The sequence below is a fragment of the Heterodontus francisci genome, chromosome 6, assembly GCF_036365525.1.
Source record: "Heterodontus francisci isolate sHetFra1 chromosome 6, sHetFra1.hap1, whole genome shotgun sequence".
Taxonomy (NCBI): Eukaryota; Metazoa; Chordata; class Chondrichthyes; order Heterodontiformes; family Heterodontidae; genus Heterodontus; species Heterodontus francisci.
This window is the reverse complement of record NC_090376.1, coordinates 20,904,212-20,926,951: the sequence shown is the minus strand read 5'-3', so window position 1 is coordinate 20,926,951 and position 22,740 is coordinate 20,904,212. Positions and strand designations below refer to the sequence as shown.

At 42.3% G+C, this 22,740-nt stretch overlaps 1 protein-coding gene across 8 annotated transcripts in view; it reads right to left on the bottom strand.

Moving 5' to 3' along the window:
- The window catches only part of herc2 (HECT and RLD domain containing E3 ubiquitin protein ligase 2), a 236,757-nt gene that overhangs the window by 127,757 nt on the left and 86,260 nt on the right, over positions 1 to 22,740 (bottom strand). For all 8 annotated transcript variants that reach the window (XM_068033261.1, XM_068033264.1, XM_068033263.1 and 5 more), the window contains exons 15-26: positions 20,445 to 20,638; positions 18,238 to 18,438; positions 17,645 to 17,873; positions 17,113 to 17,237; positions 14,905 to 15,083; positions 12,097 to 12,281; positions 11,534 to 11,689; positions 8,853 to 9,038; positions 8,032 to 8,202; positions 6,017 to 6,120; positions 5,618 to 5,768; positions 4,720 to 4,928 (exon numbers count right to left, since the gene is read on the bottom strand). In XM_068033261.1, coding sequence (XP_067889362.1) covers positions 4,720 to 4,928; positions 5,618 to 5,768; positions 6,017 to 6,120; positions 8,032 to 8,202; positions 8,853 to 9,038; positions 11,534 to 11,689; positions 12,097 to 12,281; positions 14,905 to 15,083; positions 17,113 to 17,237; positions 17,645 to 17,873; positions 18,238 to 18,438; positions 20,445 to 20,638 — 2,090 coding nt within the window. The remainder of the gene's footprint in view (positions 1 to 4,719; positions 4,929 to 5,617; positions 5,769 to 6,016; positions 6,121 to 8,031; positions 8,203 to 8,852; positions 9,039 to 11,533; positions 11,690 to 12,096; positions 12,282 to 14,904; positions 15,084 to 17,112; positions 17,238 to 17,644; positions 17,874 to 18,237; positions 18,439 to 20,444; positions 20,639 to 22,740) is intronic.

Sequence of the window (22,740 nt, the reverse complement as noted above, 5' to 3'; positions counted from 1 at the left end):
CGCTCCCTCAACCTGTCCTGCCACCTTCAATGACTTATGCACATATACATCTAGGTTCCTCTGTTCCTGCACCCCCTTTAGAATTGTCCCCTTTATTTTATATTGTTTCTCCATGTTCCTCCTACCAAAATGAATCACTTCACATTTCTCCTCATTGAGCTTCATCTGCCCCTTGTCCGCCCATTCCACCAGCTTGTCCATGTGCTGTTGAAGTTCTATACTATCCTCTTCACAATGCTTCCGTTTTGTATCATCCACAGATTTGTGTCAATATATATCAGGAAGAGCAAGGGTACCAACACCGAATTTAGGGAACTCCACTACATATTTACCTCCAGCCCGTAAAACATCCATTAACCACTACTCTCCATTTCCTGTCACTCAGCCAATTTCCTATCCATGTTGGCTGCTGTCTTGTTTATTTCATGAGCTATAATTCTGCTCACAAGTCTGTTGTGTGGCACTGTATCAAATGCCTTTTGGAAGTCCATGTACGCTACAACAAAAGCATTGCCCTCATCAACTCTCTAAGTTACCCCTTCAAAAATCTCTAGCAAGTTAGTTAAACACAATTTTTCCTCAACAAATCCATGCTGGCTTTCTTTATTTAACCCTCATTTATCCACGTGACTATTAATTTTGTCCCGAATTACTGATTCAAGAAGTTTCCCCACCACCAAGTTAAACTGACTGGCCTGTAGTTGCTGGGCTTATCTTTACATACCTTTTTGAACAGGGGTGTAACATTTGTAATTCTCCAGTTGTATGAAGGAGGTTGGAATAAACTAAGTTTATAAAGAGTGAAGGGTGGGAGCCTGGTCAGATCAGCATTGAATATAAAAATGAGTCAGACAGTGGGCGGGATTTTGTTCAGCACCCGACGTCGGGCTCTGTGCGGCACGGCCCGACACGAAGCCCGACGCTGGGATTGCCGGGCCTGATCTTCCCGGCGGCAGCAAGGCTTCGTGGCAGCATCCCCCCACCCCCACACTGCCAGTCGGCTACTGGACCCAACTTCAAACAAAGGAAATTAATAAATTTAAATACCATTCACTAGGATTCTACCGGCTGTCCAGGATCTTCCATGCGACAGCCAGCACTCACGCGCCTTCACTTTCCCGTCCAGGGAAAGCTAGCGCCACCGAGGTGGAGGGGTGACCTCTGCACTTTGTGCAGTTTGGAAGGGGGGGGGGGGGGGGCGCGGGGTGGTTGTGGGTGGGGGAAAGAGGTCAAACCTTCAATCTAAGTGTTTTTTAAGTGGGCGGGGAAGCAGGGTGGCCATTTATTTCCATTGTATTGGGGCGGTACGGGTCATAAATTTACTTACAGTGTAGTGGGGGGGTGGGGGGGGGGGGAAAAACGGGTATAGGATTCAACTGTGCAGGTCTGGCAGCCCTTTAAAAATGGTGCCGTGATGGGGGTGGGGGGGAGGGGGGAGAAACCGCCTGCACATTTAAACGAGCCGCCGCACACTAGATCACGGCGATGTGCAGCCCATACCTGCAGGCCACCATTTTTTTCACCCACCACTGCCACTGGCAGCAGGGATATAAAATTCAGGCCAGTGAGAAAGGGGCAAATGAGTGTTCCAGCAGCAGATGAGCAGAGATAACCTGCGAGGCTATGCAAGTGAAAATAAGCAGTCTTTATGTTGGAGAATACATGGAAGTTGGAAACTCAGCTGGGGGTTGAACAGGACACCCACAATCAGTATCTCTTCCTCTAGAATTAGTATTTCAAGTTTGCCCATTGACCTAGTAGATAAATATGCAGTGTGATGTATATTAAACAATACAGATTAGAAGGGCTTAGGCACAATGTTGTACTGAGTTAGCTGATCACAGCAACACCACCAGTAGTCAAGTTTTTTTTATGAAATAGAGAGCAGTGAAAGCTGTAGGCAGGTTCAGAAAAAGGAGGATCTACCCTGGACTAAAAGCCAAACAACAGGGAATTTATTCTACGTTAAATAAGACCACCACTGATGTGGAGAAGTGCAGCATCTTCATTATTTTATGGGGTGCTATTATAAATTAGTGGTATGGTAGCATCGAGATTCTGTTACTGGACTTCTTTTCTTTTGGGCCTCCTTATCTCGAGAGACAATGGATACGCGCCTGGAGGTGGTCAGTGGTTTGTGAAGCAGCGCCTGGAGTGGCTATAAAGGCCAATTCTGGAGTGACAGGCTCTTCCACAGGTGCTGCAGAGAAATTTGTTTGTTGGGGCTGTTGCACAGTTGGCTCTCCCCTTGCGCCTCTGTCTTTTTTCCTGCCAACTACTAAGTCTCTTCGACTCGCCACAATTTAGCCCTGTCTTTATGGCTGCCCGCCAGCTCTGGCGAATGCTGGCAACTGACTCCCACGACTTGTGATCAATGTCACACGATTTCATGTCGCGTTTGCAGACGTCTTTATAACGGAGACATGGACGGCCGGTGGGTCTGATACCAGTGGCGAGCTCGCTGTACAATGTGTCTTTGGGGATCCTGCCATCTTCCATGCGGCTCACATGGCCAAGCCATCTCACTGGACTAATAATCCAGAAACATGGGTTCAAATTCCACCATGGCAGCTGTGAATTTAAATTCAACTAATTAAATGAATCTGGAATAAAAAGCTATTCTGGATTGTCATAAAAAGCCATCTGGTTCACTAATGTCCTTCAGGGAAGGTAATCTGCCGTCCTTGCCTGGACTGGCACTTATCAGACTGCAGACCCAGAGCAATGTGCTCGACTCTCAACTGCCCTCTCAAATGGCCTAGTAGGCCACTCGGCTGTATTCAAGAAGTTTGCTCCCCAGCACCGCTCAAATAAATGCTGGCCTTGTCAGCGACGCTCACATCCCATGCATGAATTTTTTTAAATGTATACAAAGACACGCTGTATTGAGTGAAGCTGATATTAAGTAATAAAAACAGAAAGTGCTGGAAATATTCAGCAGGTCAGGCAGCATCTGTGGAGAGAGAAGCAGAGTTTCTAACCTTTGCTAGTTCTGATGAAAGGTCACAGACCTGAAACGTTAACTCTGTTTCTCTCTCCACAGATGCTGCCTGACCTGCTGAGTTTTTCCAGCACTGTTTTTATTTCAAATTTACAACATCTGCAGTATTTTACTTCTATTTAAGCTGATATTAAGTGTTGCACTCCACATTCAGCCAATGTGAAATAACGCAGCTTAACTTTTTGTACCAAGCCATGCCTGACTAAATAGTCACTTGGTTTGCTTTCAGAGAAAGGGGGACTGAACGCACAGGCAAAACGTACAACTATCCAGTCCAGATCACAAGGAAATATTTTGGTTATATCTCTGGGTTATGCTTTCATATCTAAAGATATAGAGCAGTACAAGTCAACCCCCATCTAACTAAGACATTCAGAGCACTTAACAGTGCATATTACATCATTTAACATCGACGGTATCCGCAGCAGGCTCAAATTCGTAACAGTATCCACAATTTGTAAGTAATTTTATTTACACAATCGCCTGGAGGTTCCACTTAGTATCCACCCAGATACCAGAACAATCTTAGCAGAATCGACTGAACTAGCGTAAAAGATTGTGAAATTTAAAACGTAAGTGAGCTACCACCTGTAACCACTTGCGCTTAAATTTCCTGATCTTTTGCACTGGTTCATAAGTCAATTTGCCCTAAGCAGTTCCCAAACACAAATCTGGCCATGTTCCCAGGTCAGCGAGATGATTTTCCACTAATTGCACCAGTTTGGGGATGCTCATCCCATTGTGCCCAGAATTTCAGGCACACAGACATCCATTGTTATAACTGCAATGAACAACAGTAAATTGAAGCCTTACTCAGGTCAGTTTCTCATAGAGATGCTACAAATAGCTTAAATGAGTGCATATTCAGTCAACTGGTCTGCCCTTGGCAGCTAAGACCTAGGACCAGCAGGCAACTGAAATCATGGATTTGTCTGTTTCTCCTATCCAACCACGGCTTTGCAATTTGCACTGCAGCCTCCTTTAGACCATAGGATTTTTGCGCAAATTTTGTATAAAAACGTAGGCCAGGATTTTACCCTTGGTGGAAGGGAACCGGCCATCGACTGAAAAGTTGGTGGCACACCCGCATCCGCCTGGCTTGGGGATCCAACCCGTATTTTGCAGGTCCCCGGGCTTTAATTGGTCTGAGGCGGGCCTTCCACCCGCTTGAGGTAGGATGTCCTGCCTAATAGAGCTGCCGGCCAATCAGCGGGCTGGCAGCTCTCTGTCCCAGCTGTGCCACCGGAAGCGGTGGCCTCTGCTGGGACTACAGCCCAGCCTACAGAAGATGATGTCGGGGATCACCGGACCCAAGGTAAGTTTTTGTTGTCTCGCCAGGGGTGATCATTTGGGCCCTGGCGAGGTAAGGGTGGTCGATGGTGGGGACGGGGGGCATGTAGGGTGTGGTTGGAGCAGCGAAGGCTGCTCTCCATTGGGAACCCCCCACCCAGGCTGTCAGAAAGCAGGCGGCTTTTCTCAGGTCTAGGACGCCCACTTGCCATGTGTAAAATCCGCGTGGAGTCGGGCAAAGGCCCTTGCGCCTTTAAGGGCTTTGGGGGGGGGGGGGGGGGGGGGGGGTGTAAAATTCAGCCCTTAATGTTATATTAAATGTAAGTACATTAAAAAGGTTAAGTATTTTAAAACTCAGATAAAAGCAGCAACAGGCACAGTAAAGCATTTTCTTTACCTTTCAGAAGCAGATAGTTTGAAACACGCACCTTTACATTGTGGTCTTGAATGGTGTTGTCCGCAATTGCTTGTAGGAATGGCTGTGTGTGATCACCTTGTGTCAAATTTCGTACATACAGCTTGGCCTTGTCTGGCGTAGTGGTGGAGCTGCAATGGTCCTCATCTTTCTCCTCATTGTAACTGTAATGAATCTGGCTTGTCTGCAAGCCACCAGAGAAAAGAGAAGACTGCAGCCATTCTGTTAAATATAGAAATTGTGTTAATTCCACAAACAACTGCACTTCTTTAACATTACTAAAACAGCTTGATAAAATCAAGATTTCTTTTTAAGTAATGATGCAAGATTAACCTGATGAGTGCTAATCCTCTCTCTCAACTTTCAAAAATAATAACTGAAATCAGGTTGGTCCATAGCGTCTTTTTTCAAGCCTAAATTTCATAAATCATACCATTTGATCAGCAACCACAGACTGTCTGCTGCAAGACCATCCAGTCAATGCTGTTCCACGCTCAGCAGGACACTCTGTTTAATAGGGCAAACCAAGAAAGCCTCTCTGAACTCCATAATGCCCTTCCACTTCAACAGCCACTAAAATGCCTGATTATAGGCTTTCCAACTACCTTTCATTTCTATTAAAGCACAAACAAGTCCACCTTTCAGTCATATAAAAAAAATCATTGTAGAAAGTATACAGAGAGATCCTAACTGCTAAAAACAACTTCAAAACTATTGAAGCTTATGCTTTGAAGAGCTAAGCTTGAAAAACTCTCAGACAGAATCTTATAAACCATTTGGCATGGGCAGATGCACCATCAAAGAAGGTGACATTAATAATAATTGGGTTAAATCTTTTCTATAGATCGGCAACCCTCAAAGTATTATGAAAATAAGGGCTTTGGTGTATTAAGTATTGTTAGCATACTAACTGGCACATTCAACCTCCAGAGACGATAAAGGAGAACTCATTCCCAAATATGATGCATGTAATCCGAGGAGAAGACCAAGATTCCTTTCTGTGTCTATCAGAGGTGAAGACAAACTGCCAAGATCTGGTGTGGTGACTACTTCCTGATCTGGCTATAGTGGAGAGACAAGGAAAAATAAATTAAAAATCAATTAATTAACTACATTAAAAAAACAATTTAGTCAGTCTGAAGTAGGTTAGAAATGTTATACTTATTTTGCTTACATTACAAACAGTACTATATGATAGTTTTTTTATTCAAAATGTAGTTAAAAATGGAAATTAAGAACAAATAACTCATTCATTAAACATAGATAAAATGAAGCAGATCTTAGCACAGCTTGACTAAATGCTTCTGTACCTCCACATACTGGCCAACACAAAATGCTTGCATTGATTCGCGAGTATCTTCAAACTGGAGGGCAGCTTCCAATGCAACCACTGGGTCTTCTCCAGCAAACTGAGCTGAAAGCAAAAACACCCTGCTATTACCACCATTTTCAACAAAGAAGCATTCTACCAGTAACAAATACACTTGTTAATCAAGAAATGCCAACAGGATTTGTGTTTAACAAAACGCTAGCTTTTCTGAAATTGAATTTTTCCAGTGGGCAAATGAATACTCTTTCTTTTATCAGCCTCTTCACAATTGGGATCGTAAGTTCTATTTCTGACTCAACTGATACAAAATAGAGACGTGAATTTTAAGCACTTTTTCCCCTTCCCAAGGATTGCACTCTCAAAACAATCTCCTTTAGTCACATGGTCCCTGGCCACCTACTTTCCCATAAATGCAACCAAATGCAAAGATGAGGCATATATGGAGTGGGGCAAGACAAATAGCATTAATATCTCCCCACCTAAAAAGTGGAATCCTCCATGACACAACAAAACAAACAAGGAACAGTGGCAGGCAGACCGCATTACATGGGTTCAAAATTCCTGTACTTACATGCCCAAAAGCAGGCAAGTAATCTGGTCGACATGTAAATTAAACTGTACCTGTCCCAGGTAAAAACGAAAAGAAAAAATAGTCAATAGTGGTACATTGGTAAAAAAGGCCATAATTTTTCAGTGTATTTGAAGTGAGTCATAAGAAATTAAAGACATTATTTACAAAAAAGGTTTTTTTTTAAAGAAATAGGACAAGGGTGACGATAAAAGCTATTAAAATGCAAGTGCACAAGCAGAGTGAGTTAGAACACTCCTCTGTCACTACTTGGATTGACTGATGGGAGAACTGTTCCTTTTCTTTCCTGACTATAATGGCCCTAATGCCATCATTTCAATGCGCTTTTGGGATCATATCTCGCATGGCTTGAAAAGAGCAATATGACTACTGTCAACATCGGCTCAGCCATCACTCTTCCAAACTTAGCAAAACCATCTCAAAGAAGCAGTCTTGCATCAGTTTTTAATGCCCAACACCTCCCGTTTAAGAAAAAAACTTAGGCAATCTCCTCGTCAGTCGATCAAAACTCCAGTCAGGTACATAGTCAAGCTTCCATTCCCTGTTAACCCTTTTCCAATCATTGGACACAGCAGTACAAAAGACCAGTAAATTACATTCTGTACAAGTCTGCTTGGAGCTCTTATTAACTGCCCATAGCATTGCAAATAGGTACTGTAATTGCACACGTCCGTTGCACTACAAATAGCATCAACACAGGTCCTACAAGTGAAATTAGGTTTGATGGTCTCAACCAATTCCCTTTTGAATATGTGTCTAAGACAGAAAGGAGTCATAATTCTACACTAGCTGGCAGTCATATGCACAGAATAGGGCTAGTGTGGGAAATGGAAACGTTCCACCAGTGCAGTAGGTGCTTTGCTTTGCAGTTGGGATGAATTCGCATTGTTAGGGCTGAGTAGGAAGTGCTTAATATGCTATCCTGACCTGCCAGTGTGCAACAATTTTGCGGAAAAAAATTATCTGCACATAAGCATGTAATAACTTGTCCTGAATGATAATCCTAAAGTTTGAACACAAACCAATATCTAGCTGGGTAGCCAGCACTATTATTGTTATGCTGCCTGTCTACAAGGTCAAGTCCAGCGGAGAGGGAAGAAGCCCTTTTATGTTCAAAGTACTCTCCATGTTATGGTAAAAAAAAAAATTTTTTACAGAAATCTTGACTGACTTTTAAAAAAGTCAGATTTTTTTTTTTTAAGCAGCAAAAGACCCACTAGAAAAGGTTTTGTATTTATGAAGGTTCCCAGGTTTGTGTTTCATGATATAAGTTGGAATATGTTAGCCAAAAACAGGGAAATGGGGATTGTGTGGTACAATGTGACTGAATTAAATCAGAGTCAACCACCTCGTCATGTTCACTATAATCAGTGAAATTCCTTTGAAATATTAGAAATTAATCTCACCAAGTATGCTGCTCCCACTCAACGACTGTGTCTGGAAATCTTTGATGTCATAAACCTTTGCATCAATTATTGTCCAAAAACCACCGTCTTTATTATGATTCTCAAGATCAGCTTTTCTAATTAGAGTCACCTCCTCATTATTCCTTAAGCTCTGATTTGTGAAGAATGAACCTGTCAATCAGACATTGAAAAATTCATGGCTTAATTCAAAAAAAAAAATCTGTAAATCTCTAGCTTACAGTTAAAATTTAAATGACAATTTAACCCCAGTTCAAGTAATTTTTTTAGAATCATAGAATGGTTACAGCACAGGAGGCAGCCATTTGGCCCGGTGAGAGAGTAGCTCTGCTCGTCCCACTCTCCCACCTTTTCCCTGTAGCCCTGTAAATTTTTTTCTCTTCAGTTAATTATCCAATTCCCTTTGAAAGCCACAATTGAATCTGCCTCCACCACACTATCAGGCAGTGCATTCCAGATTCTAACCACTCGCTGCGTTAAAAAAAAGTTGTTTTATTTTTAAGCGTTGAGTGTCTTTGGAATTCTCTTCCTCAAAAGGCAGTGTAAGCAGAATCTTTGAATATTCTTAAGGTAGAGGTAGATAGATTCTTGATAAGCAAGGGGGTGGAAGGTTATCGGGGGTAGGTGGAAATGTGGAGTAATCAGTTCATCTATAAACTTATTGAATGGTGGAACAGGCTCGAGTGGCCTACTCCTGCTCCTAATTCGTATGTTCATGTCGCCTCTGGATTTCAGGTAATTACTTTAAGGCCCAACCAAGTTTGTCCATTATTTTATTCAGACTATCAGTTAAACTGACATACCCATTACTCCAGGCCATGCTAAATCATCATTATCATCCCTCTCTTTGCCAGGTGCCAGTTGGTTAAACCTGTCTAAATGTTCCAACAATCCAGCCAACAGAGGGATGGCCCCAGCCTCCTGCATCAGTCCAGCATTTTTAGTGAGAAGCAGCACAACACAAACCACCAGCTCAGGAAGCAGAACTCCTACATCAAAACAAAAACAGAAAAGAACATTACAATCAAAACAGAAGTGTCCCAAGTGCCTATCTATTATCTCACGCGCCAAAGTTGAAATCCTGCACTTAGCAACAAGTTACTTTACATTAAATTTAAGCACATAATACTGGGGAAGTTTTTTTCTCATACTCAAAAAAAAGATTTTCTTACAGGATGAAAGTCAGAAGAAGTACAAGATTAGGGTTTAACCGTAAAAGAGAAAAGATAGGTCAATGTAAACACAGAACCAGACACTGGAAGATAAGCAAGTCTTTAAATGGGACTAAACAAAGAGACAGAATAGGTACAAACCCTGCTGCCTGAACTACCCGAGAACGACGAGAGATTTAACGAGAGATTTATTCAATATTCAAGACCTGAATGGGGAATGACTGGTAATTAAATTCAGCTTGTGTGATGGTACAAGTATCTTTGACATGGGTTTTGATCAATGTATTTTGTTTCGTTTAATTGTGAAGGATATATTTTCACCTTCCCTCACACCAATTTATTGAAAAGTTATTGGAGAGAACTGCTAAGATTTGAAATTCATTATTTTAGAATAGATGGCATGAAGTTAAGTGAAATACTGGATGCGATTTAACCTACATTTTCAGAGAATGGTTACAGCACAGGAGGAAGCCATTCAGCCCATCATGTCAGTGCCGGCTCTCTGCAAAAGCATTGTTAGTCCCACTCCCCATAACCCTGCAATATTTTTCTCTTCAGGTACTTATCCAATTCCCTTTTGAAAGTCCCAGTTATATCTGCCTCCACCACACTCTCAGGTAGTGCATTCCAGATCCTAACCATTCACTCTGTAAAAAATTCTTTCCTCATTTCGTTGTTGGTTCTTTTGCCTTATATTGGTGTCCTCTGGTTCGCGACCCTTCCACCAATGGAGCAGTTTCTCTCTATCCATGCTGCCTAGACCCTTCACTATTTTGAACACTTTGATCAAATCTCCTCTTAACCTTCTCTTCTATAAGGAGAACAACCCCGCTTCTCCAATCTATCCACGTAACTGAAGCCCCTCACCTCTGGATTCAGTCTCGTAAATTATTCTGCACCCTCTCTAAAGCCTTCACATCTTTCCTAAGATGCAGTGCCCAGAATTGGACACAATACTCCAGTTGAGGTTGAACCACAGTTTTATAATGGTTCATCATAACTTCCTTGCTTTTGTACTCCATAATTACTGCATAGTTAGCCAATTTCAAATTATAAACATTAAAACTGAAAAAAAAAAAGCACACTGTGTAAAATGTAAAACATGAGGGTATTAGTCTCTATTTAGAAAAGCCAAAAATCCCATACGCCTTTTTAACTACTTCGTCAATCTGCCCTACCACCTTCAACAATCTGTGCACATATACCCCCCAGGTGTCTCTGTTCCTGCATCCCCTTTAGAATTGCGCCCTTTATTTTATATTGTCTCTCCTCTTTCTTCCTGGCAAAATGTACCACTTCACACTTCTCTGCATTAAATTTCATCTGCCACATATCCGCCTATTCCACCAGCCTGTTCTCGAAGTCTATCACAATCCTCCTCACAATGCTTCCAAGTTTTGTGACATTTGAAAATTTTGCCTCGACACTTCTATTAAATAAATACAAATGAGTACTTTTAGCCTGAACTACATGGTGGCATCTGTTCTGGAGCACAAGGTGTGGCAGGTACATCCGTTCCTGTACATAACCCAATGAGGCAGACACACTCTGCAGAAATAGCACAGATGAGAAATGTATACTTGTCAATAGAAGTAGTTTATTGAGAACAATCTGAATAAAGAATTCTGGAAATTAGCCCAAATTGTAGCAGAGAAAGTGGAGACACGTAGTGGCAACAAAGGTACTATTATTGCCCACCCCCAGATATCCTGATAATGAGATAGTGGGCAGCCTTCTTCAATGCAACTGAATAATACAACTGGGGCTTGCTCATCCATTTCAAAAGGCAGTTAAAAGTAAAGTGGAGTCACAGAGGCCAGACCAGGTAAGGAAAATAGGTTTCCTTCCATAAAGGACATGACAGCGAACCAGTTGGGTTTTTACAACAATCCAACAGTTTCATGGTCACTTTTACCAATACCAGCTTCTAACTTGCAGATTATTTCTTTTAAACATGGTGGGATTTGAACTCTCATTCTCTAGATAATGTAACTACTACACCACCATACCCATTAACTATTATGTGATTGCTTTTTTGAATATTGTTACATGGGTTGAACAACAAATAAAACACAGCAGTTATGGAAACTTGAAACTAGAACAGAAAACGCTGGAAATACTCAACAGGTCAGGAAGCAGCTAAGGAGACAACAGACAAGTTAATGTTTCAGGCGCATTCTTCGTCACAACTGCTATGAGTAGCCATATTCTACAATGCATCAACAGCAGCAACTGCATATTTCAGGTGCAATGAGAAAAGATACACTTAAACTTCTAAATTATTTCTTTAAAAGTATCACTAAATTGGTTACCTGTCAAATCTCCTTCAAGAATACGAGACACCTCTGCAAAATGCCTGTAACTGGTTGAAGCAATGCTGGTTGCCACTGGCAAAATGTCCCCTATGTGTGTACACAGAAGGGCAATATATTTTTTAAGCAATGATCCCACTCCTAAAAGCTCAGGACCTGTAAAAATATGAAAATAATAGTTACTGCGTCGGTTAGCCAATTTCAAATTATAAACATTAGAACCGAAAAAAATAAAAGCACACTTTGTGTAAAAGGTAAAACATTAGTCTCCCAACTATACAAATATTGATCAAATTAAAAACTTTCACAATTAAACAAAGTAATGCCCACCAATTGTAACTATTCAGACATATCACATATTGTTCTACTTGAGCCACAGTAGAGTTGACATGAGATAACCATCAAAATCTCCAAACCAAATTGGACTCAGATCATTGCAGCTTTACTGCAGATTCAGTGATTTCCATATCAAATCAACTGACCCAGAAACTAGATTTGCATTGCATTAGATTCTCATTAGCTGCACTAGGAAGATGAAAGAAGTTTATCAGAAATTCACTTACTGTATCCATTGGTCTCATAACTGAAATTTACATCTGGGTAAAGTTTGCTGATTAGCAGACGCTGAAAACGCAGCAACAGATCCAAAGAAGCTGACCTCTCTTGATTGAAGTGCTCATGGTCCAAAGAAGAAGAAATGTGGCGAGTGATATCTTTCAACTTAGCTATGCTTTGCGATACAATGTTTCTTTAAAAATAAAACATAAGCAGTTCAACATCTTTTAAAAATACATTAATTTTGTTTTCTCTTCACTTTTTACATCCCAATGCTGTCTTCACCCTTCCTTTTAAAGATGCTGACTCCTTGCTGGAGTGTTAGATCTCTTCCATCACCTTACCCAAACAGCTACCAGGGTATTGGGATTTGTGTTGTGTGGCACTACCGCTGTGCTAAATGGGATAGATTTCAAACAGATCTCGCAACTCAAAACTGGGCATCCATGAAGCACTGTAGGCCATCAGCAGCAGCAGAATCGGAACTCAACCACAATCTGTAAACTCATGGCCCAGCATATCCCCCCCACTCTACCATTGCCATCAAGCCGGGGGACCAACTCTGGTTCAATGAAGAGTGTAGGAGGGCATTCCAGGAGCAGCACCAGACATAACTAAAAATGAGGTGGCAGTCTGTGAAGCTACAACACAGGACTACTTGCATATCAAACAGCGCAAGAAGCATGCAACAGACAGGGCTAAGCGATCCCACAACGAATTGATCAGATCTAAGCTCTATAGTCCTGCCACGTCCAGTGGTGAATGGTGGTGGACAACTAAACAGGAGGAGGAGGCTCCACAAATATCCCCATCCTCAATGATGGGGTAGTCCAGCACATCAGTGCAAAAGACAGGGCCGAAGTATTTGCAACTATCCTCAGCCAGAAGTGCCAAGTGGATGAATCACCTCGACCTCCACCTGAGGTCCCCAGCATCACAGATGCCAATCTTCACCCAATCCGATTCACTCCACGTGATATCAAGAAACGACTGAAGGCACAGAATACTGCAGAGACTATGGGCCCTGACAACATTACTGAAGACTTGTGATCCAGAACTAGCCACGGCCCTAGCCAAGCTATTCCAGCAAAGCTACAACACTGGCATCTACCCAATGTGGAAAATTGCCTAGGTATGTCCTGGACACAAAAAACAGCACAAATCCAACCCGGCCAATTACTGCCCTATCAGTCTACTCTCAATCATCAGCAAAATGGTGGAAGGAGTTGCCAACAGTGCTATCAAATGACACGTGCTTAGAAATAACCTGCTCACTGACACTCAGTTTGGGTTCCACCAGGGCCACTCAGCTCTTGACCTCATTACAGCCTTGGCCCAAACATGGACAAAAGAGCTGAACTCCAGAGGTGAGGGGAGAGGAGAGAGACTGCCCTTGATATCAAGGCAGCATTTGACCGGGTAAGGCATCAAGAGGCCCTAGCAAAGGAAGATGGTTGTGGTTGTTGGGGGTCAATCATCTCAGTCCCAGGACATCACTGCAGGTGCTCCTCAGGGTAGTGTCCTAGGCCCAACCATCTTCAGTTGCTTCATCAATGCCCTTCCTGCCATCATAAGGTCAGACGTGGGGATGTTCGTTGATGGCACAATGTTCAGCATCATTCACAACTCCTCAGAAACTGAAGTAGCCAGTGTCCAGATGCAGAAAGACCTGGACAACATCCAGGCTTGGGCTGATAAAGGGGACAAGTAACATTCATGCCACACAAGTGCCAGGCAATGACCATATCCAACAAGAGAGAATCTAACCATCTCCCCTTTAAGTTCAATGGCATTGCCATCGCTGAATCCTCCACTAACAACATCCTGGGGGTAACCATTGACCAGAAACTGAACTGGACCAGCCACATAAATACTATGGCTACAAGAGCAGATCAGAGGCTGGGAATTCTGCAGTAAATAACTCACCTCCTGACTCCCCAAACCTGTCCACCATCTACAAGGCACAAGTCAGGAGTGTGATGGAATACTCTCCATTTGCCTGGAGGGGTGCAGCTCCAACAACACTCAGGAAGCTTGATACCATCCAGGACAAAGCAGTCTGCTTGACTGGTACCCCATCCATCACCTTCAACATTCACTCCCTTCACCACCGACGCACAGTAGCAGCAGTGTTACCATCTACAAGATGCACTGCAGCAACTCATCCAGGCTCCTTCGAAACCTGCGACCTCTATCACCTACAAGGACAAGGGCAACAGATGCATGGGAACACCTGCACGTTCCCCTCAAGTCACACACCATCCTGACTTAGAACTATATCGCCGTTCCTTGACTCTCGCTGGGTCAAAATCCTGGAACTCCCTTCCTAACAGCACTTTTGGTGTACTTGCACCTAAAGGACTGCAGCTGTTCAAGAAAGCAGCTCACCACCACCTTCTCAAAGGTAATTACGGATGAGCAATAAACGCTGGCCTAGCCAGTGACGCCCACATCCCACAAACGAAGAAAAAAAACAATAAACGTCACAGCTGAGACGAATTCTGAACACAGCTGATATCCACACATATGAACTTGAAAATGGTACCACTAAATAATGATCCGGAGAGAGACTGCAGCACTCCTGCTACTAGCCCACATCTATCAGTCGGAGGGAAGGTTACATCAGACTCTAGTGAATTTCCCTGATGATTCAATAGTCTCCTAATACTCAGTATCCCATATGAAGATTAACGACTGGGAGAAGCACTAGAGTATGGTTGGTGCCTGTAGAGCCATATTTCAGCACATATGGCTCGCTTCAGGAGTGACGGGGAGCAAATTTAGAAAAGAAAAAAAAACAGAATTTTTACCAGTACCTCAATAATTGCTGTACAAGTTGAACAAGGGGCAAGCTTTGTTTCCCAGAAGACTCATATATGCCAGTATTGATGAGATCCTTATCCAGTGGTGTTCTGTTCCGATGGAGCGTTGAAGCATTGGCTTCCTGTTCATCTATCTCCTTCTCTTTTTGTGCTTCTTTCTTAGCTTCTATGTCCTTAAAAAAAAATTATTATTCAACAGACAAGAACACACACGTTGCCTATTTGATGCTCACTGCTGATCATCCAGAGAAACAAATTTGCTCGAACGAATTAATAATACAAAAGCAAATTACTGGATGCCAGATATCTGAAATAAAAACACAAAACTCTGGAAATACCCAGCAGGTCAGACAGTATTGGCAGAGAGAGAAACAAAGTTAGTGTTTCAGGTCTAGGTTATTGGCCTGAAACATTAAATTTGTTTCTCCCTCCACAGATGATATCAGACCTGCTGGGTATTTCTGCATTTTCTGTTTCAATTTATGCTCAACTTAATGTTTTGTGTGGCTATAAGATGATTAAATGCATTATACAAGAACTCACATTAGGATTCCATTTGAAGCTATGCGAATTTGAGCAAACTGTAGTTTCTGGATATTTTTACATCCTTATTTTCCTAAACAATGTCAAGAACTAGTGCTTGGCGCATTCGTACAGCTTCCGACAAATGATTCTTTACAACAGAGCTCCTTAACCTTTTGTTTAGGTATTCTGGAATAAGTTGACAAGAGGTTTCAAGGATAGAAGGACATAATAGGAGTAGGCCACATGGACCTTCAAGCCTGCTCCACCATTCAATAAAATCATGGCTGCTCTTTAACCTTAACTCTACTTTCCCACTCAATCCCATACCTCTTGATTCCCTTAGATTGCTCCAGCCCGGGGAAACAACCTCTCAGAAATTACCATCAAGCTCTCTAAGAAACTGATAAGTTTCAATGAGAACATCTCTCATTTTTCTAAATTCCAGACAGCATGGGCCCAGTCAATTCAATCTCTCCATGAGACAACCCTCTCATCCCAGGAATCAATCGAGCGAACTTTTGTTGTATTTCCACTAAGGCAATTATATCCTTCTTTAGGTAATGAGACCAAAACTTACACCACATTCTCACCAAACCTTGTACCTTGCAGCAAGACGTCATACTCTTGTATACAACCGCAATAAAGGCCAACATAGGATTTGCCTTCCTAACTGCTTACTGTAGAAATGAACTCTAATCTCTTTAGAAAGTACATGTTATGGAGAAAAATTATGCAATTATTAAAAGTTCATTCACCAACACTACTGCTTGATTATGCTAATTCATTTTTAAACCAGTTCCGTGACAAGTGTTTCACAGGTAAAAGCAAAAAGAGCTCTTGTGGAATTTTTTTTCTTCATTCATGGGATGTGGGTGTCGCTGGCAAGGCCAGCATTTATTGCCCATCTCTAATTACCTTTGAGAAGGTGGTGGTGAGCCACCCTCTTGAATACAACTGAATGGCTTGCCATTTCAGAGGGCAGTTAAGAGTCAACCAAGTTACTGCGGGTTTGGAATCACGGCACAGTGGCGCAGTGGTTAGCACCGCAGCCTCTCAGCTCCAGCGACCTGGGTTCAATTCTGGGTACTGCCTGTGTGGAGTTTGCAAGTTCTCCCTGTGTCTGCGTGGGTTTCCTCCGGGTGCTCCGGTTTCCTCCCACATGCCAAAGACTTGCTGGTTGATAGGTTAATTGGCCATTATAAATTGCCCCTAGTATAGGTAGGTGGTAGGGAAATATAGGGACAGGTGGGGATGTGGTAGGGATATGGGATTAGTGCAGGATTAGTATAAATGGGTGGTTGATGGTCGGCACAGACTCGGTGGGCCGAAGGGGCTGTTTCAGTGCTGTATCTCTAAACAAATAAACATATCGGCCAGCCTGGGTGAGGCCAACAGACTTCATTTCCTAAAGTAATAGTGAACCAGATGGGTTTTTAATGACGATCTGGTAATTTCATCGTCACCATTATCAAGTCTAGCTTTTTATTCCAGATCTATTTAATTAATTGAATTTAAATTCCTCAGCTGATGCAATAGGATTTGAACTCATGGCTTCAGCTCATTAGTTTAGGTCTCTGAATTTCCAATCCAGTAACATAACCACTATGCTAACGTACCCCTTAGCCACTAAATAATTGAAGACAGTCTGAATACTGAAATATCAAATTTTTTTTTTACCTGCATTTCAGCTGTAATTGCAGCATTTAATGCTGATTCCAAGCCTCCATCTGCCATCAGACTGCTCACCAAAAGATCAATCATAAACCGACGACCTGGACTTACATTCATTTCATTCCCTGAAACTTAATTTTCAACAAAAAAAATGATATAACTCTGAAAATGCACAAAAATCTAACAGGTTTACATTTTTGTGTCAATGCACAGGGGACTTGGGGGTGCGGTGAGTTAGATACTGGCCTTTCACCCAGCAAGCTGGGTTCAAGTTTAGGCCAAAGAGTAATTCTCACCAGGGTTCTGTGGGAAGTAAAATCCTGCCCCCAATTTAGCACTAATTGGCAACCTTGTCAGAAAAGCAATAAGGGCACTCTTCTGAAATTGGAGCTGAGGTATATTGTTAGGACAAAATAGATGAGAGCTTCTGTATACATCAGAGCATGCTTTAACTGACCTGGAACCTACTACTAGGGGATGGAACAGTTTCCATTTTCTGTAACAACATCCCTCATAAGAAAAAGAATCACAGCCTTACCTGCATTTGGCAGCAATGCTGAAAGGGCTCTGGCTCTTTCTTCCGCTGTAGGGAGCAACACAGACCAGCCGCTCTGCAACACAGCCTGTGCAGATGATTGCACTGTATTAAGAACCCCAGCATTGCTGGCAAGAGTCACCACAGTCTGTTTCAAGCTGTTCAACAGAACACTGCCGATGCCTAAACCAAGGCATTCCGGGTCAACTTGATGGCTAATAGCAGCATGAAGCTAGATAGAGAATAAAAACAAAACTAAATTATATATTCAGTCTGTTTCTCTGCCAGATTTCATCTCCACCACACACACCCCCAGCTTTAAAAGGCAGGCAAAATTCTATTCAATTTTAAAAATGCTAGTTCTGGTCAGTCCATTTGCCTGATATACAGACAAGACAATGCATAGCTGCAAAGAACTAAAATCACAGTGAATCATTTAATTTTTTTTAAAAAATTACATTTTGCAGTTGAATTTAACCATGGTTCTTTCTTAGAATAATTTCAGTTTTAAGCAGCTACCTTTAACATTAATAAAAAGTTAAAACGTGGTGAATTGAAACACAGAGCCTTTGATTAAGGTGCAGACATCCCATTACCTGAAGCCTTAGTAGATTGAGTGTTGCTACGGCCATACATTCTTTCTCCTGTGGTGGAGGCCAGTCTGAACTACCATCCATTCCTTCACATACTTGCCGCAATAGCAAATCAAGTTGCTCAAACGTCATCTGGCAAACATCCACAACAAAAGGTACACGAAGACCAATTGACCATTCCGAACATGAAGACCAAGCAAAGCTCTAAAGCAACAAAAAGTAATATTATATACAAAGCCAACTTGCGCAGCTGTAATGCTGTTACTTTGCTGATACATTATCTAGAATTAATACTTACAATGGAAAATTTAAACCACTTTTGACTCTCTCATTGAACAAGTCCAAATGAGTAAAATGACATGCAGACCAGGAAGGTACCAGGTTTCATCTCCCGATAAAAGAGCTACAAGTATGTTCTAATTGGCTTCATCATCCATGAGCTAGAGAGTGTTGAAACTAATGCTCATGAATACTGGAACCTAGTGAGTTGAGGATGGGCATGTCAGCTGAGGATAAGTCATGGTCAGGTATGATGCTCTGAATCGTCAAACATACTGGGCTGGATTTTATTCGCGTGCCGCACTTCGCAGCGGCGCACTTTGAACTCTGCCTTCCAACATGGAAGGGCCACCGCACAGCCCCCGCGATATTACGCGTGGGGGCTGATTTAAATAGAGGGGGCAGAATGTCATCCCCCGATGATGTAAGGGGACGGCAGCCGTATCCCCAGCAATGGCGCTCGCGCCACCGCACAGGTGTTGGCGCCATTTTTAAAGGACTTTAAGCCATTAACACAGATTTTAATTTATAAATTACAGTAGTGCCAGTTTTTGTAAAATATATAATGATGTGAAGGCCCTTCCCCAACCACTCCTCGACAATGGTCATTTAATTGGCCCTCACTGACAAAACTCACTTTATTCCCTAGCTGAACATCCCCCCCCACCAACCTTCTTTCATTTGCCCTTCAACCCGTTCCCAACATTCCCACAACCAAGAAACAGTGTTGTCCCTGCTCCCCCTCCCTTCCTGCCCTGAAAATTTTATTCCTCCCCCCTCCCTACCAGGTTCTCATCTTGGAACTCCACACGGAGCTCCAAAAGGCATGCAAAGTACAAACGGCTGCTGTAAAACCGGCGTGGGACGGCCGCCACCTGCAGGTAAGTTAATTTAAATATCATTCAGGTTCAGTTTAAGGTCGCCCATGCCGATAATATGCAGCGGGCCCTTCTCGACATCATGGGCCGCGGCGGGCCGCTCCCCGCAGACGTTTACCAACCCTGCCACCACAACCCGCTCGTCAAGAGGCTGATAAAATTCAGCCCATTGACATTCACCAAGAAAGAATGACATGAGAATGAAGGCCACTTGGATAAAGTCTGAGAAATGCAACCCATCTAACTAACTTAACAAATGTCAAAGCTTTGAAGAAAAAGTAATCAGCAAGTGAAAACAAAACAGTTCTATGATTTTTAAGATGCATTTTCACTCCATTTCAACAATTACAAAAAATTCCCATCATCTGCCTTAACAAAGACTGATCTAAAAATACCATTAAAATCAACTAGAAATGTTCAAGTATTCCTTTTTTTTTTTAACAGGAATAAGTAAATTAAACTTGATATGTTTGAGATCGCCACCAATTCTCCAATTGAGCCACAGGCTCAAGCTTATTTTTTATTTTTTTTTTTAAAGTGCACAGATGGTTTAGGTTTAACTACATTACACAAAGTGGTCAACATGTGGAACCGACTGCTTAGGAAGTATGGAAATAATTCAGGCAGACTTGCTCAGAAATTTCAGAGAGTGGTCAAATGAGCGCATTTTGTCTTTTGGGACCGGTCAGATGGACTATGATCCTGCACTTTCCCATCTTCCCAAGATAAATCATTTGATTGGAAATTTACTCGTATTAAGTGCATTCGAGAAGGAAGAGGCAAAACTGTCACAATTCATCTCCAGAAATCCCACCACTATCACTACTAAGAAAACCCCAGGGACTATCAGTTATATAGCTCAAAATACTGTCTCCAGACACAATTCGACTAGCTATACTGATGCTTGTTTTTTCACAGTTCAAGTAAGCATTGCATGCAAATTTTACACTCACCATTACTGGAATCCTACTGCCAATAAGTAGGGTATAATTTAAAATTTCTTAACAAAACCTTAGGATACAGGTGTGTAGTTGAAATTCAATGACACTTTACCTGAGCAGCCCCACAAGCAATACCAACAATGTGCTTTGTATCTAGCCCTGGCAGAGCAGCTGGTTCTGGTTTTGTTATCCTCAGAGTATCAAAATGCTGACACTGATCATTGCTGCCCCAACTATGAACTTCACCATCTTCGGTCAGTACCATGCAGTGTGTGGATCCAACAGCTACATCAACGACTTTTTTACCTGCAATTAAATCGAATAAGCAGCAAAGCAAATCTTTTAGTATTTGAAGAGAACATACATATACTTTCAAATGGAGTGGAAGGAGTCACAACAAATAAACATGTCAAAAACCCTGAATTAGTGCTCAGCGGAATGCTCAAAAAGGCTTTCTTTCCTTCAGTGTCTGCCAAGTATAAAATAAAACAGATATGGCTCAAAAATAGAACTATACCTGTTAATGCGCAAAAGCAGAAGCAATTATAACTGTATACAACAGTACAAATAATTCAAGTACAAATCTGTGGATGATAAAATGTTGCCTGATGAAACCTTTGCAAAGCTTTTTTGGCAGGCACAGCAGACAGCTGTAAACAACTGAGTCACGGGGCTGCATTTTACAAGTCTGCCGCACATAAACTACGGCAGTCCACCTGCACGGACCGCATTTAAATGGCCGGAGCGGACCCCCCCACCCCCGATGATGTGGAGGGGGCGGGCAGTCCATTCCCAGCAATGGCGTCAGCAACCTTTACACAGGCGTTGAGGCAATTTTTAAAAAGCTTTGAGCCCTTCCATTTAATTTTAATATTTAAAGATTATAATGAATTGAAATTGTATTGAAAAAAAATGTTTCTAGCCCCTCTCCCACCACAATAACCACAAAATTAATTCCTTGCCCTCTCCCCCCCCCCAAAATACTTACCTGTGAACCTTGCCCCTCCCCACCCCACCACCGCAAAGTTCATAAGCTTTTAACTTCACACCTTCCCACCATCCCCTACACCAATCAGATTAGTTTGACTCCGCTCCCCCCACTCCCACACTGAAAAACTTACCTACTCCCCCCCCAGTGTTATGCCTCGGTTTCCCAGACGGCAATCCAAAAGCGCAGGAGTACCAGCCACCAGCACCAATATCACACAGGGATGGACGGCGGGAGCAAGTAAGTAATCAATTCATTTATTTTAATAAATTAACTTATTTAAATTTTGCTCCCATCACCGAGTGGTGTGGTGGAGGGGGGAACGCCAAAAGGCCTCGCCACCACTGGCAATATGTGGCCGGGCCTTCCCGGTGTCAAGGCCCGTGGCATGCCTCTCCCAGAGGCATTTTCCAGCATCCACCACCCCACCACCACCACCCCCCGCAACCCCCACCATGACAATGACCGCTGGCGTCAGGGGATCTGTACAATTCGCCCCATGGGCTCTGACAATGCCAGATGCTTCCCTATCTCTCACCAAACTATTCAAAGAGAGAACTAAATGTACACAGCAGATACTTTGCTCACCAAATGCTCCAGATCAAACAACACTGAGGTTTATAGACTATAAAATTATACTTGAAGTATTTTGCAAAAACTGCTGCAATCATCAATTTAGAAAATAAATTTGAAGACTTGTACACTGTTCCTTCACCTGTGCTGGATCTGAACTCAGAATCTCTCCCTCCAATTCTGGCTGCAAGAGATGCATTTGATCAATCTCAATCTATTTCCTCATGGGTATAGGGGCCATAGAGCTAAGAAGTTAAAGATGATTGCTGTGCATGCCTCTCTTTAAATAGGATGCTATGACACTAAACTATATAAATCAGGATGTCCCTAGCTGTGATCCCTTGTCTGCATTAATCACAGTCAGGTCAACATTTCAGTTACAACAAACAGCTAAGATTTTCTTTCTCTGTTAAAGAAAATAGAACGATAAATAGAAATTTCATTTAAATAGCACCTCAAGATGTCCCAAAGCACTTCATGGCAAATGTATTTCTTTTAAAGTACAGTCACTTATTATGTAGGTGAATGCGGTAGCCAAATTGCACAGAACCAGGTCCCACATTCAGAAATAAAATAAATGACCAATCTATATAGAATTGGTTGAGGGATGTATGTTGGCTAAACCATTAGGAGAGTTCTCCTGGTCTTCCACAAATGGTGATCCAGGATCATTTACATTCATCCGAGGGGCAGAATGGAATTTCTGCTGGTCTTTTGACCATCCTAGGCAGTTTTTCCCCTCCCTCCTCGCCAAGTCTGTTGAACATTAGCTGAAACTGAATTTAGTCAATTGCTATTTTAATACAGATAAGTGAACAATTTTTTTTCTGGAATCATATGCTTCCAT